This window comes from Pipistrellus kuhlii, unplaced genomic scaffold (assembly GCF_014108245.1).
Source record: "Pipistrellus kuhlii isolate mPipKuh1 unplaced genomic scaffold, mPipKuh1.p scaffold_m20_p_4, whole genome shotgun sequence".
In the NCBI taxonomy this organism is placed as follows: domain Eukaryota; kingdom Metazoa; phylum Chordata; class Mammalia; order Chiroptera; family Vespertilionidae; genus Pipistrellus; species Pipistrellus kuhlii.
Window position 1 is genome coordinate 74,103,769 of NW_023425540.1, and position 14,987 is coordinate 74,118,755.

The 14,987-nt window shown below is 52.7% G+C and overlaps 1 protein-coding gene across 1 annotated transcript in view; it reads right to left on the reverse strand.

Annotated features, from left to right (window-relative positions):
- CASTOR2 (cytosolic arginine sensor for mTORC1 subunit 2) overlaps positions 1-14,276 on the reverse strand; it is a 49,569-nt gene extending 35,293 nt beyond the window's left edge. Inside the window, exon 1 of the mRNA XM_036409556.2 lies at positions 13,924-14,276. Within this exon, the coding sequence (XP_036265449.1) occupies positions 13,924-14,036 (113 nt within the window). The 5' untranslated portion in view covers positions 14,037-14,276. The remainder of the gene's footprint in view (positions 1-13,923) is intronic.
- Positions 14,277-14,987: the final 711 nt, after the last annotated feature.

Sequence of the window (14,987 nt, forward strand, 5' to 3'; positions counted from 1 at the left end):
CGCAATGGCCACCACCACCCAGCCCCACAGCCCCTACGTGCTCAGGCTCCAGACCACACACACACACACACACACAGACCTGAGCATTTGACCACTTTGCCTACATGATCTCATTTAATCCTTGGACAGCCCTATGTGGCAGGTGGTACTGCCATCTCTGTTTTTCAGTGGAAACTGACAACTAAATAAAACTAGTTCAACCGGGATAATTTAGATGGAAGCCCTGTGGGAGGGGAACGGCTGGAGGGAAGCGGAGGGGGGACTCTCGGAACAGAACTTCTCTGAAGAATACTCAGAGAAGAGCAGATTAAAAAAAAAGTGGTTCCAGCGTCCTCAAGCCAGCACTCTCCACATCTGGGCTGCCTGCCCACTGGGGCTGCAGAGGCTGGCTTGAGGAGCCCCACTGGAACACCTTTTCATTCCAGGTGACCTTCCCAAGGCCTCTCCAGCCCTCTCATTCCCAACTGTGACACTGGGTGGCCAACCCATCCCAGAACACCGCTCAGTTCAGGGGTCCAGCCTGGGTTCTCCTAGGGAGTTCACTATGCGGTCTGCCCACACCAGTGCACCTGCCGGGGCCAACTCCTGAATAGCTGAGACAGCTCACCTGGAGGCCCAGGGGCCAAAAGGGGAAGAAGGGGGATCCCTCCAGGGAAGGGGAGAAGTGAACCAGAGATCGGTCCCAGCCTCAGTTGAAAGGGTAAGGTGAGGGGAAGATAAGGGGGGGGATCTCCTATCCCTGAGAGCCCTGCCCCAATTTTCACCCCTAATGCAGGTAAGGGGGACAGACTCCAAGGACCCTTCTAAGCCTCCCCCACCTCCAGTGTTCTAGATTCCCACTGCAGGCTCCTAATTCCAGCTCTGAAAAGAATGGAGTGGGGCTTGTTTCGACGTCTGTGGCTTACTCTGCATCACCCCACACAGCTGGGGACTACTCTGAACCTGTCCTGAGGCCCCTGTGCCACGTTTAAACTGCCCCACGGGAAGCACAGTATGGACACTGTCCCGGTGCCCCAGGCACAAGAGGGCCGTTCCTGATGCTCAAGCTCATGGCGATGGCAGCCGCCACCCCCTCCTTGTCAGGCGTGGCCTTCAGAAACGCCCATTCTCACTGGGTCAAACCTTCCAGAATGCACAAACAGATGGCCTCGCACCATCACTGGCCTGCCGTAAAGACAGGATGCAGGGCTCAGAGAAGGGAAGTGACCAGCCCAGGCCGCACAGCCTGCACAGCCTCTGGACTCAGGCAAATTAGAGGGTGTCCTGGTCAGAGAAGAAGGTAAGGGGCAGTGCAGGGGCAGGGGTAGCAAGAATGAAGTAGAAAAGAAGACAAGGCAGGGAGGGACTTGGGGAGTCAAAGCCTATAGGGCAGGGCCTCAGGGGCTATACTCAGGGCCTGGACTTCATCCCAGAGCAGTCCACATATGGATGAAGATGCCTCCTGATGAGAAAGAGGGCCTGGAGGGCAGAGACCCTCCCCCCGAGGGCCCAGGGCCAGGTGAGGGGCCTGAATGAAGGGGGTCAGGGGGGAGCATTCGGTGCCGAAGAGGGATTAGAGAGAGGGCCCGGAGATAGGCCAGATGTGGGGACACAGAGGAAGGGGGGAGCAGGTCCAGGTGGAGCACCATTTGGGACATGCCAAGTCTGGGGTGTCCAAGAACCAGTCAGGCAGAGCTTTCCGATGTGAGGTGCAGGGGATGGCCCCCAAGGCCTTGCTGGGAGCAGACAGCTCCCACCAGTAGAAGGCCGCCTGGAGGACAGAACTCTACTCCATCAGTCCCTACAGCCCCCCCAAACCTGAAAAACTCCCCTCGTCATATAAAAACCTGAGTTAGTCATTCCATCCTGCAACCATCAGACGACCTTTTCCATGCTGCTCAAGCAGGACAGGCTGTCAGCGCCGCGGGCAGAGGCCACCACCGCCCCCTGCTAACGCCTGCCATCAGTGAGCACCTGCTGAATTCACGCATGAGCCAGCTCACTGTGTCACACACCCAAGTCCCCGACATGACATTTCCCAGCTAAGTCTCCCCACAACCCAGCGCGGTCAGTTATGATGCCCATTTTAAAGAGGGGGAAACTATGCCTTCTTTGAGGCTCCTAGCAGCTTGCCTATTGTCACACAGCTGGTAAGTGGTAGACTTTGGACAAAACACGTTTTCTTTTTCTTTTAAAATATATTTTATTGAATTTTTTTTTTTTTTTTTTTTTTTTTTTTTTACAGAGAGGAAGGAAGAAGGTTCGAAAATTAGAAACATCAGTGAGAGAGAAACATTGATTGGCTGCCTCCTGCAAACCTCCCAGTGGGGATGTGCCCGCAACCAAGGTATATGCCCTTGACCGGAATCAAACCTGGGACCCTTCAGTCCGCAGGCTGACGCTCTGTCCACTGAGCCAAACCAGTTAGGGCAAACGCATGTTTTCTTCATTGTTATGTGCACGTCCCCGGGAAAACAGCTAAGATCTTGTGTCTGGAGTTAAGGGGGAGTGAGCAGAGTGAACCATAGGCAGAGAGTGGGAAGGGGCCTCAACCCCAATCTGCTGGTGTCGGCCGCGTTACTTGGGGCAAGTTACTGAGCGGCTGTCCCTTCTGTCTGATGGGGTGGCAACCCCTCCTTCCCTCCGAGCTCTGGTGAAGGTAACATGAGGGGAAGCCCCCATGTGCGGGGGGCAGATAAACCTCCATAAAGATTTCTGAGATTAAGCTTTGTTTGTTCTAAATCCATCACATCCGTTGGTACATCGGTGACTTTTGAGCTCTGAAGGAAAAAGATTGAATTTGGAGAACAAATTTCCACTTTCCTGCTCAAGAAAGGGAGTAAAACGTGGGGTTGGGTAGGGAGGGGATCAAAGGGAAGGCAGGCCTGGTGCGGAGGCCCTGAGGGCAGCGGGAGGCCCAGCCTTGTGTCAGAGGAAAGGCCGGAGTTTGAGGGGGAAATGGCCCTAGCCTGAAAATGAGCACTACTGCTAGGGTGAGGGGCCAGTGCAGGAGGAGGAGGCCTGACCTAACCCCCTCCCTCCCTCCCTGCCAAGGCTGTTCATCTCCTGGCAGCCTCAGCTCAGATCAAATGGCCACAGCTGAGGCGGGGCCAGTGTGGGACACCGCCCTCCCCTGTTGATACTGGGGCCTCCAGGTGTGGCCACCCCAATGGTGACGAACCCTCCCAGGGTCCACCATTCCAGCAACCACCTACTCAAGATGTGTGAGGTAGGAGGTAGGCTCTCACTCCAGAGCAGTCTCAGAGGGCCACTGGGACGCTCGCATACATGACACTTTGTATTCGGAAGACGGGAGAAGCCTGCTGTGGGCCAGGTGCTTTACTCAGGCTATTTCCCCATTACCCTGTGTGCCAGGAAGAAATCAAGTCTCCCAGAGGCTCAGTAGCCCAGACTGTGGTCACCCAGCTGGTAAGGGCTCCTATCCAACCAAACCTAGTGATACTTGAAGAGCATGGATTTGTCAGCCAGAGGCCCTGGGGTTCAGATCCCTCATCCTCAGGTATGTTAAATGGTACAGCTACTGTGTAAAACAACCTGGTGGTTCCCCAAAATGTTAGAAACAGAGCTACCATATGACCAGCAATTCCACTCCTAGGTGTATGATCAAGAGAAATAAAATGTATGTTCACACAAACACTTGTGCACAGCTGTTCATAGCTGCATCTATTTTATATAAAAGCCTAAGCGACTATTATGACAGGTTGACTGGAAAGACCAGAACAATTGGCTGACCAGTCGCTATGACACGCACTGACCACCAGGGGGCAGACAGTCAATGCAGGAGCTGCCCCCTGGTGGTCAGTGCACTCCCACAGCCAACCTCCTGCAGCCTCTCCCGGTTGGCCCCCATTGGTCCCTGGTGCTAAACCATTCAGAGACTTGCTTCTGGTCGGGGTTTCCTATGTAGCAGAGCAGCTCCCTTGCTAACAAGGATTTGTCTCACTCCTGTCCTCTCCCTTCCTCAGGGGCTGCTTGCCTGCCATGGTGGTGGCATGGTGGCAAGGGAAGGAGGAGGGGGGAGACAGGGAACCGCTTGGTGGTGGGGTATGGGGTGCGAACGGCAGTGGTGGCGTCCATTCCTTCTGTGCCTGGCCCAGTGACCGTTGCCTCCTCTTCCAACCCCAGTGGGACTTTCAGGCCCAGGCTGGGATGGGAAACACGGCCCCTTTCCCAGGAGGGCCGAGAGCCAGCTTCCTCCTTGGGACCAGTGGCCAACCTCCCGTGATCCCTCCTCCCGCACCCCACCCCTTTGCATAAATTTGTGCACTGGGCCTCTAGTTATTCACAACAGCTAAAACGTGGAAACAATCCAAATGTCCATCCATGGATGGATAAACCATAGGTAGTATAACCATACAATGAAACATTCTTCAGCCATAAACATGAATGAAGTACTGAAACATGCTACAACATGGATGGACTCTGAAAACATTCTAAGTGAAGAAAGTCAGTCAAAAGAACCAAATATTGTAGGATTCCATTTATACAAGATATTCAAAGAAGCAAACCCATAAAGACAGAAAGCAGATTAGTGTTGCCAGGAGCCAGGGGTGAGCTGGAAAACGGGAATGACTGCTTAGTGGGGAGACTTTCTTTGGGGTGATGAAATGTTTTGGAATTAGACAATGTGATGGTTGCACAACTCTGTGAATATACTACAAGCAATTGAATTGTAAACTTTTAAAAATATATATATTTTATTGATTTTTTACAGAGCGGAAGGGAGAGGGACAGAGAGAGTCAGAAACATCGATGAGAAACATCTATCCTCTGAGCCAAACCAGTTAGGGCCGAATTGTAAATTTTTAAGAGGGTGAATTATATGGTAGGTGAATTATATCTCAACTAGAGGCCCAATGCACGAAACTTGTGCACGGGGGCAGGTGTCCCTCAGTCCAGCCTATACCCTCTCGAATCTGGGACCCCTTGAGGGATATCCAACTGCCCGTTTAGGCCTGATCCCAGTGGGCTGTCTGTAGCTCCCAGGACTGCAGGCTCCTAACTGCTGGCCTGCCTGATTGCCCCCGTTTCTGCCTGCCAGCCTGATCATCCCCTAACCACTCTCTTACCAGCCTGATAGACGCCTAACTGCTTCCCTGCCAGCCCGATTGTATCCAGCTGCCCTCCCCTGCAGGCCTGGTCAACCCCAATGGCCCTCCTCTGCTGGCCTGATTGCGCACAACTGCCCTCCCCTGCCAGCCATCTTGTGGTGGCCATCTTATGTTCACATGGGGGAGGCCATCTTGTGTGTTGGAGTGACCATTAATTTGCATATTACTCTTTTATTAGATAGGATAAAGCTGTTGTTCAAACACCCCTATTCTTCTCATAGTGTTTTTATGATCTTGGGAAAGCAATGTACTATTTAATGCCTCAGTTTCCTCATTTGTAAAATGGGGCTGGTAACTACATCTGTGTGATAAGGGTAGTTGTGATGCCCTGACTGGTTTAGCTCAATGGATAGAGCATTGGCCTGCGGACTGAAGGGTCCCAGGTTCGAATCCGGTCAAGGGCATGTACCTTGGTTGCGGGCACATCCCAGTAGGGGGTGTGCAGGAAGCAGCTGATCAATGTTTCTCTCTCATCGATATTTCTAAATCTCTATGCCTCTCCCTTCCTCTCTGTAAAAAAATCAATAATATATATATATATATATATATACATATATATATATATATATATATATTTTTTTTTTAAAGGTAGTTGTGAGGATTAAATGAGTTAATACATAACATACATAGCTGCTTTGCTGCGTGTGTCTTTCCCTTGGCCTTACTCTGTTCTAGCTCATTGGCTTCTGCTCTCCACACTGCCCTGTTGTTCTCCACACTTGCTAGGCACCTACTTATTTTTCTTTTTAATTTTTGTAAAACATACATCATATAAAATTTGCCATCTTAACCACCTCTAAGTGCATACACAGTTCAGTAGTACATACAGTCACACTGTCATGCAACCAATGTCCAGAACTCCTTCATTTTGCAAAACAGAAACTCTACACCCATTCCCCAATCTCACCAGCTCTTGGCATCCCCCATTCAACCTTCTGTCTCTATGATTTTAACTACTTTAGGTACCTGTGTAAGTGGAATCACTCAGTATTTGTTCTTTTATAACTGGCTAACTTCACTTAGCAGGATGTTCTCAAAGATCATCCATATTGTAGCTGTGTCAGAATTTCCTTCCTCTTTAAGGCTCATTAGTGAAGGTATAGACCACATTTTGCTTATCCATTCATCTGTGGATGGATACTTCAGTTGTTTCCACCTTTGGCTGCTGTGAATACTGCTAAGAACACGCATGGGCAGGTAAGACCCAAGCTTTTAAGCACATACCTCCGAGGTCAAAATATATTATGTTTAAGGCACAGACAAATGTAAGGCATCTAGAAGTGAGTTTCCCTTTAGAAGTTTTCTTTTTTTATAATTTTAATTTATTTTCCCCCCATTGATTTTCTTTTTAGAGAGAGTAAAAAAAAAGGGGGGGGGGGGAGAAAGAGAGAAGAAAGACACATCAATTGATTGCCTCTCGCACGTATACCTGGACCAGGGCCAGGGATCGAACCTGCAACCCAAGTACCTGCCCTTGACCAGGAATTGAACTTGCCACCCTTTGGTGCCAGCCAGGGACCTTTTAGAAGTTTTAATTTAACGCATGCACACCAAACTAAATGGCTCAAGGTTTGGGTGAATTGTCTGCTTCTGGAGAAGCTGCCTGCCCATGTCAAGGTACGGCACAGGGCCTGGGACAACCAGAACTGACTGTTCCAGCTCTGGTGGGACTAGGTTGGCTTCCTCAGGGCTGGGTTCTCATACACAGGTCTGTTATGAGAAAAAAAACTTGCCAGCCATGTGCAGGTTCAGAAGAGACCAATTCAGTCCTTCACAATGGCCTCTTCTGATCTACAGGAGCTAAGTCAGTGCCACGGAGCACGGGTCCCGAGGCCCGGGCACGCACTTGGCATAAAGACAGAGGGCACCAGCCTTCCCAACCTCCATCCCAAGGCACGGGGGTCCCAGGAAGCCTTTCACCCAGCTCTAGGGTGGCTTCCTGGAGGGTCTGATGCTTGCACTGACTCCAAGAAGAATCTGTGAGAGGTTAGTCACAGGTTAACAGAGAGCTGGACCAAAGCTAGGGCAATCCCACATCCTGGTTTGCCCTGCTGTTCAGGGCAGTTGTTTTTAGTGCCCCTGTTAGGGCACTAAAAAAGTGTCTCCACTAGCTATCTATTGCATAGCAAATTACCCGAAATCTTAGTGGCTTGAAACAATATCTCTCCTATAGTTCCCATGAGTTGGGAATTTGGGTGTGGTTCCATTGGTTGAGGATCTCTTATGAGGTCAAGTCAAGGTGCTGACTGAGGCTGCTGACATTGGAAGGCCCGCCTGAGGGGAGGATCTGCTGTCAAGGTGACTCCCTCACAGGCTGGCTGTGGGTGCGAGGTCTCAGTTCCTCTCCACGTGGGCCTCTTCACAGGGCTGCTTGAGTGTCCTTACAACATGGCCGCTAGCTTCCTTCAGAGCCAGGGATCCAAGAAAGAGAGAGAGACAGACACCAGGCAGCAGCCTCAAAGACTAGGAAGTCTCACCATGTCTCCTTCCACCAGTTAGAAGAAAGTCAGTAACCCAGACTTCACTTAAAGGCAGGGGAGCTCCAGCTTTTGAAGGGGACAGTGTAAAAGAATTTGGGATATTTAGAAACTTCCAGAGTTACTAAAAAAAAATAAAAAATAGGGCATGTGTGGTATTGATAGAGGACAAAATCAGAGAGGACAGGAGAAGTCAGATCAAGGAATACTCATAACGCCAGGTAAGGCAAACAAATCAGGAACCTGGCACCGACTGAGAAGGGCTTTGAGCAAGGCCAGCTGTGGTCAGGGATTCAGAGTGAACCGTGACACCCCCCAGGCTGGGCCCCGTGTGACAGATGGTAAAAACCAGCGATGGCTTCCGAAGCCGTCTCCTCCAGCCGGGCCTCTGGACCCTCATCCTCCGGCTCTGGCAGAGAGCACAGCTTTTCCCCCTCACAGGACAGAAACTCCTTTTGGGTTTCTCACTGGGCTCTGCACACAGCAGTGCATGCTGCAGGGTGTGTCTGCAGGAACAAAACACACCTGTTTTCACCAGCCCCACGCCGGAGGTCACGGTGGGCCACGAGTCATGGTCACTCTGCATACGGCTTTCTCTTTCCAGCCTCCAGGCCTTTGTGAGAGCAGAGGTCGCCAGCCCTTTGGACCTCACGGACCACCAGGTGGTGACCGCTGTGCTAGAGGGCTCTGTGCTTAATATTTGCATTGCTCTGGAGGCAGACACGTAGGAGACCTGCAGGACTGGTGTGTCTGTAGGCATGTGCTTACTGCACACCAACCTAGGGAACGTTCAACTTCCCACACCTAATACGTTTCAGGATAATGATCTTGAACCCCACCTTCCCCTTCCTTCCTGGAGGGGGAGTGCTGCTACGGACTCTTGGTGGCATCTCTGTTGAGTGAACCTTGGGGAGGGTGTGCCCAAGCTGGTGTGCTGTTAGGCCTGGCATAGTGGCCATCAAGACAGGTTCCACAACCAGACTTTCTCATTTAGAATCCTAGTTCTGCCACTTCCGTGTGTCCTGGGGCACTCAAGTTCCTCGGTTTCCTCATCTGTAAAAGGCGAACAATCCAGCCAACTTGAGTTGTCATTACTGCTTTTCCTGTATACGTGTTATTCCCAGCTTTGCCTTACAGCAGGGGTGAGGAATCTTTTTTTTTGCCAAGGGCCCCTTGGGCATTTTTAACATAATTTGTGGACTGCACAAAATTATCAACTTAAAAACTAGCCTGCTAGCCTGGCCGGTATGGCTCAGAGGTTGAGCATTGACCTATGAACCAGAAGGTAAGAGTTCAATTCCCGGTCAGAGCAAATGCCCGGGTAGTAGGAGATCTGCAAGAGACAGCCAGTCAATGATTCTCTCTCATTACTGATGTTTCTCTCTCTGAAATCAATAAAAAAAAAAAAATATTTTTAATTGGCCTGTTATATTTGGCCAAACACTTTAAATTAACTCACCCCTAATGCCTCATCGGAGCCAGACCAAATGATGGCCTTCGGGCTGAACATTCCCCACCCCTGCCTTACCGTGTTGAAGAGAACAAATCTGAGTCCCAGAAGAATGGCACTAGCCTCCACCTCCAGGTGGCCAAAAGCCCCAGCTGCAGTGGTGGTCCTTACTGTCTGCGATGGTCTCACTGCCTGTGCATGTGATTGGTGCAGGAATGCTCATGTGACCCAGTCTGATCAGTGAGATGAGGAAGTCTGTGCAGGAGCAGGGCATGTTCCTGGAAAGATTTTCTCAGAGACACCTCCTGACCAACAGCCCTTTCACTCCATTGGGTTTTCTCCCGACTGCCCACAGGCCTGGGGTTGCCCTGGCTGTTCTACAGGGAGCCACACTGTCAAGCCACGAATAGCCAAAGAGAAAGACAGGAAGACCTGAGTCCTTGATGACATCATCAAGCCTTCAAGTTACCTAGAGCAGCCTGACTTATAACCTATCATGCAAAGGTCAAACTTCTTATTGTCAAGGACAGCTAAGTAATGGCTTTTTGTTGTTTGCAGCCCAAGGCATCCTGCTGATAATTCTACAGTGGGTCACATTTCATCTTGAGATTAAGCCCATTATGCCAGAGCTTGAAGAGCCTGAGCTCAGCTGTGCACTCAGGGAGGACTTCCTGGAGGTGGTGGGGCTAAAACTGAATCTAAAAGAATGAACAAGTGACAAAGGTGGTAAGGCAAAGAGTCACATTCCAAGCAGACAGAAAAGGACATGAGACACCGTAGGGTGTGTGGGTCTGCATGGCTGGAAGCCATGAGAGATGAGGCTGGAGAGAAAGGTGGACTGGGCTGCAGGGGATCACAAGGATGGAGGAGAAGCTCTGTGGACAACCTTGATCTTGCCCACCCAGGATCTTGCCATCCAGCTTTGTGCCTAGAATAAGTGCTCTTAGCTGGCCTCTGCCCCCTATTCTGATCACACCCAGGTGCTGTCCTGAGTTGGGGCAAAGAGCTGGGGCAGGGGCTTGCTTCTTTCTCTAGGTGTGACTCTGTCTGCCATGCTTCTCCCAACCCCCAGGGCACTGGTAAGAGACTCTGGCTGAAATCTGGGTCACTCTGTGCACGAGTGGGACATCCATCAAACAGGCAGTTACTAAGTGCCTACAAAGCAGTGTGCTAAGCACAGTGGAAAGAGGACCTGGTTCAAATCCCAATTCTGTTTCTTTCCAGGGGTCTGACCTTGAGCAAGGCACTTTACTTCTCCAAACCCAGTGCCTTTACCTGTTTGTGATAGACGGTAAAGTCAATGGTGGCTCTATTATATCTGGTACTGGGGGGGGGGGGGGGGGGATGTAAAAAAATGCCCAAAATAAAACACCCTTCTTGGGCATAAAGTTTATAATCTAGGTGGGAGAATAAGACAAGTAACTAACATGCTCTTATGGACAAAAGTTGAGAAGTGATTAAAGTTTAAGCAGAGGGAGCATCTGAGCTGGGCTATCAGGAATTAGAAAATCTAGACGAGCGGTGATGAGGGACAAACATTGCTGCTCTAAGACAAGGCCCACAAAGGTGGGTTAGGTGGGATACAGAAAGCCTGCAGGTGCCACTCTGTGCTTCTAAAGCCTTGGGAACAGCACACCGCAAACAGGAGGGCTGGATGTAACTGTGTGTGTATGGACATCATTTGCATGCTGTAATAGCAAGCCTCCCAGCTTAAGTCAGAAAGATGCAGGTTCAAGTCCTGGCTCTACCACTTACTGTGTGACCTTGAGCGAATCATTGAACCTGTGAGCCTCAGAGTACTTTGTATAACAGGTGAGTAAAGCCTAATTCACAGAGTTGAACCAGGGTATATTCAGCACCTGGGACCAGGATCCCCTTTCCTACCTAGCTAACAATTCCCATTTTAAAGTCCCAAGATCCAGTGTTACCTCCTGTAGGAAAGCCTACATGCCTCCCCCGGGCAGTCCCTCAACACCCCTTACCCTAATACCCTCCCCCTTCCCTGGTTCCACCCGCTGTATTGTGATCACTTCTGTTTTTCTCTCCCACCAGGCTCCGGGATTCCAAGAGGGAGGGGTGGGGTACTTCAGCACCTCCTGGCTCCAGCTTCACCCCCACACAGAGTGGGTACCTAGCAAGGCCGTATTTCTCCCCAAGCCTCCACGCAGGTAGGCACCAGCGGGAGGCAATGACTAAGTGTGCTGAGGGTGGAGGGAAGGGGGTTTCAGGAAAGTTCCAAAGTGCTTTCACTAGATCTTGAGGACTGAGTAGGAATTTACTGTTCCAGACAGAGCTGGAAGTACGAAAGCACAGAGGTGTGAAGGGAAGGACAGAGTAAACTGTGAGTCACCAGAGTGCTTGCCAGAGAGGATTGGTTAAAGAGGATTCTAGATCCAGATCTGGAACAGCCTCGAATGCCAGAGGAAGGAGTCGACCCTATAAGGGAGTGATTGAAAACTTGTAAACAGGCAGCACAGAGACCCTGAGGGGGCAGGAGGAGGGCGGGAGGATACAGTACTAGTTTGGGGTGAACTTAGGTTGGGGGTGGGATGGGGAAAATGTCAGGGCTATGGGCCAGCACTTGGCAGTAGGTACTGATGAAAAAAAATCAAAGAGGACCGAAAATTCTACCTGGATGACCAATGATTGAGAACAGCTTAAACAATATATCCACACTCCACTCCACCTTACACTTGCTTAAAAGGCCAACTTCCACCATCACGCCATACCACACATACACAGAAGCTCTCTGAAAACTGTTGGGCCGAGTGCTGCTGCCGTCATTACAGACGAACAAAGTGAGAACCAGAGAAGGAATGGGACCTTGTCTCTCTCCTCCATGCAGGCAAGGAAGGTGCTGACAACAACCTGAAGCCAGTGTCCTGGCCAGGAGCACCAGCAGGGCAGCTTTCAGCCATTTGACAAATGAACTTGACACCTCTCGGAGTCAGACCCTGGATGGAGACACAGAGATGACCTTTGACCTCTGAGTCATCTTGAGACTGAGCTGGTCACCTGGGCCTTGGACCAGCTGCCCCTGCAGAGAGGGAGAAATAGGACCTGCTGAGGGGTAGGTTTTCCATGGTTAGGTTGGCAGGGGCTCACCCCCGGGGCTTGCCTATCTCCGAGTCCTCCAAAGCGGGCCCTGGGGTGGGGCTGGAAAAGAGCCCGTCCCTCTACAAAAGGAAAGGGGCAGCAGCTCTTTCCTGGCCTTTCTAATAAGCCCTCCAATGCCCCCTCCTCCTGGCACCCAGGCCCTGCACAACCGCAGCCTGAGTCATCAGCCCAGTTTGAATGGGAGCCGAGAAATCAGCCAGGGGGCTGCCTGGGGCTGAGGGCCAAGGGTTGGAAAAACAAGGCGGCTTTCTCTTACTCCAGCCTCGGAATTCGAGGCAGGGTAGGGGGTGGGGGTGGGGGGCAGAGGGCAGGTAGATGCAGGATGGTAGGTGTCAGCAGCCAGAGGGGATGGGGGTGGAAGGGGAGATTCAGAATCTGAGCTGTGGACTTTTGTTTTCAAATGACCTGTTTAATAATTACCTTTGCAATCAAAGGAACTAGGGCCCAGCAAAGGAAAAAAAAAAAAAAAATTTCAACCCTCCATACCCCATCGAGCAGCCGGAGAAGAAAGTAAACAAGATGCCACTGGCAGATAGACCTTCCATCTCGCAAACAATGGCGGGACTGAGCTCCCGGCTCAGACACACACATTAAAGTGAGATTTCCAGGCGAGAACTTTACCAGGGAGATAAGAGGCTCGACTGAATGATTTCCCCTGCAACCCCAGAGCCCCACGGAGCTCGGTGCCCCAGGGGGCGGCTTAGGGGTCTGTCATTGTAACGTTAACCTTGACCTGTAATGCATTCATTCATTTTTGCAGGGAGGGAGCACCACCTCCGCCTCAGCCTCTGAAAAAAAAAAAAAAAAAAAAAAAAAAAATCCCAAGCAGCAACAACTTCATCCCTTTGAATAGTCACAATGGTTGGCAAACAAGAGATTTAAGTTACAGAGGCTCGCACTCCACTGGGGCTCGGGCTCCTTAAAAAAACACACAAAAAAACCCACCCTAATCCAAGCACCCACGGGGGCTCACAAAGTCAGACCTGACCTGGCATTGGGAAAATCCAACTTGTTTCTTTTTTTTTTTTTTTTGCAGCCTCCCAAGGCCTTCAACTATTTTTCCCCCTGCAGCATCCAAGCCCAGCCTCAAGGCAGAGCCATAAACATGCCTGCTCCTCCCTCCCCCTTCCACGGTTCGGCAAAACACCCCCTCCCACCTCCCGGACCCCAAGGATTAAGATCCACCGCGACCGTCACCCGCGTCCCCCCTCTTGCCTTCTCCCAGCGTCCCCCTTCCCCCTCCCCGCGCCCTCAGCAACCCCTGCAGCACCTTGAGATAAAACACCCACTTAAATGATTTTATGATTTTTCTGCTCTGGGGAGCCGCGCTCGGCACAATCCCTCCCCGCCGCCCGCCCTGGCGACGGGGGCCGGCCCAACCGAGGGGTTGGGGGATGGGGGGCGGTAGTTTGTTTTTCCCACTGGCCGCGTCCCCACACCTGTTTTTCATTCATTCATTCGTTCGCTCATTCATTCCGGGACTCGTCGCTGCAGCCTCGGATCTCGGGGAGGGGTCGGGAGGGAGAGGGCTGAGATTGGGGGGGAGACAGCGGTGGGGGTGCATCTGAGGGGAGGGGGGAAGTCGAGGTGGAAGGACCCCGTTGGAGGGGGGCAGATGGGGTGGCTTTGTCACCCGCAAGGCTAGCGGCGGGGCGGGGGTGCTCGCAGGGCTCGAAGTTGTTTTCCGAGCGGCGGCGGCGCGGACAGCCGCCCCGGCTGCGCCTCTTTGTCTCCCTCCGGCCGGCGCCGCGTCCCCGCGCGCTCTCACCTGGTCTTGGAGGACAGGAAGGCGAGTTTGATGAGGCCGTAGGTGAAGAGCGGGAGACTCTCCTTGGCGACGCTGGCAACTTGCAGCCGGTGCTCCAGGATGTGGAGTTCCATCGTCCGCCCGCACTCCTCCGCGCTCTCCGCGGCGGCTCATCCGCGGGGGGCGAGCCGCGGCCCCCGCCCCCTGCGCGCCCCGCCGGCACCGAGCGCCGCGGGCAGCCGGCCCGGGACCAGGAGCCCGGCGGCGGGCGGACAAAGGACAGGCCCGCCAAGCCGCGAGGGGCCGGGGCGGCGGGCGGCGGGCGAGGGCGGCAGCGCTGGCGGAGCGGCGGCGCGCGGCGCCCGGCGCGGGGAGCAGCTGGTGTTCGCTGTAACAAACAACTTGCCACTCAAACGCCGGCCCGCTGGGCATGCGCGGTCGCGCGGGGCGTGCCGGGACTTGTAGTCGCGCGCTGCCCGGCGCTGCCCGCCGCTGATGTCAGGGGCCGGGCGGCCTCGCCGGGGGTTGGCCGGTGTTAAGGGGAAATATGCACGAGTGCTCTATCCCCCGGGACTGCCGGGGAGGCGGAGGGCACACACGGGGGCTTTCGAGCCAACATGAGCCTCTAAGTGCAAGCTCTGCCTCTCTGCGCTTGAACTGGGCGCTCTGGGGTCAAAGCGAGTAGCCAACGCTGCTGCAGCGCTGGAGGAGGCCCTTGTCTGGGAGGGGAGAAATTTTGGAAAGACCAATCATTACAGTGCAGAGAAGCAAAACAGAGATGGGTGCTGGGGACACAGATGGGGCTGAGGGGTGTAAAGGGTTGTTTTTGGTTGTTTTTGGAGGAGGAGGGACATCCAGGCTGGGTTCTGAAGGATGAATGGAAGCTCGCCTAGGAGGAAGGAGATGGAGTTGGGAGCGGGGGCTTGCGGGGATGGAAGCCAGGGGCCTTCCAGGCAAATGGAACAGCGTGTCCAAAGGCACAGAAGCGTGAAAGCCTCCACGGTGCTGTGTTTGGCTTTGTTGGAGCGGAAAATGGGAGGGAGGAGAGGCAAAGATAAGGCAGGCCTAGTCACCGGGAGTCCGGT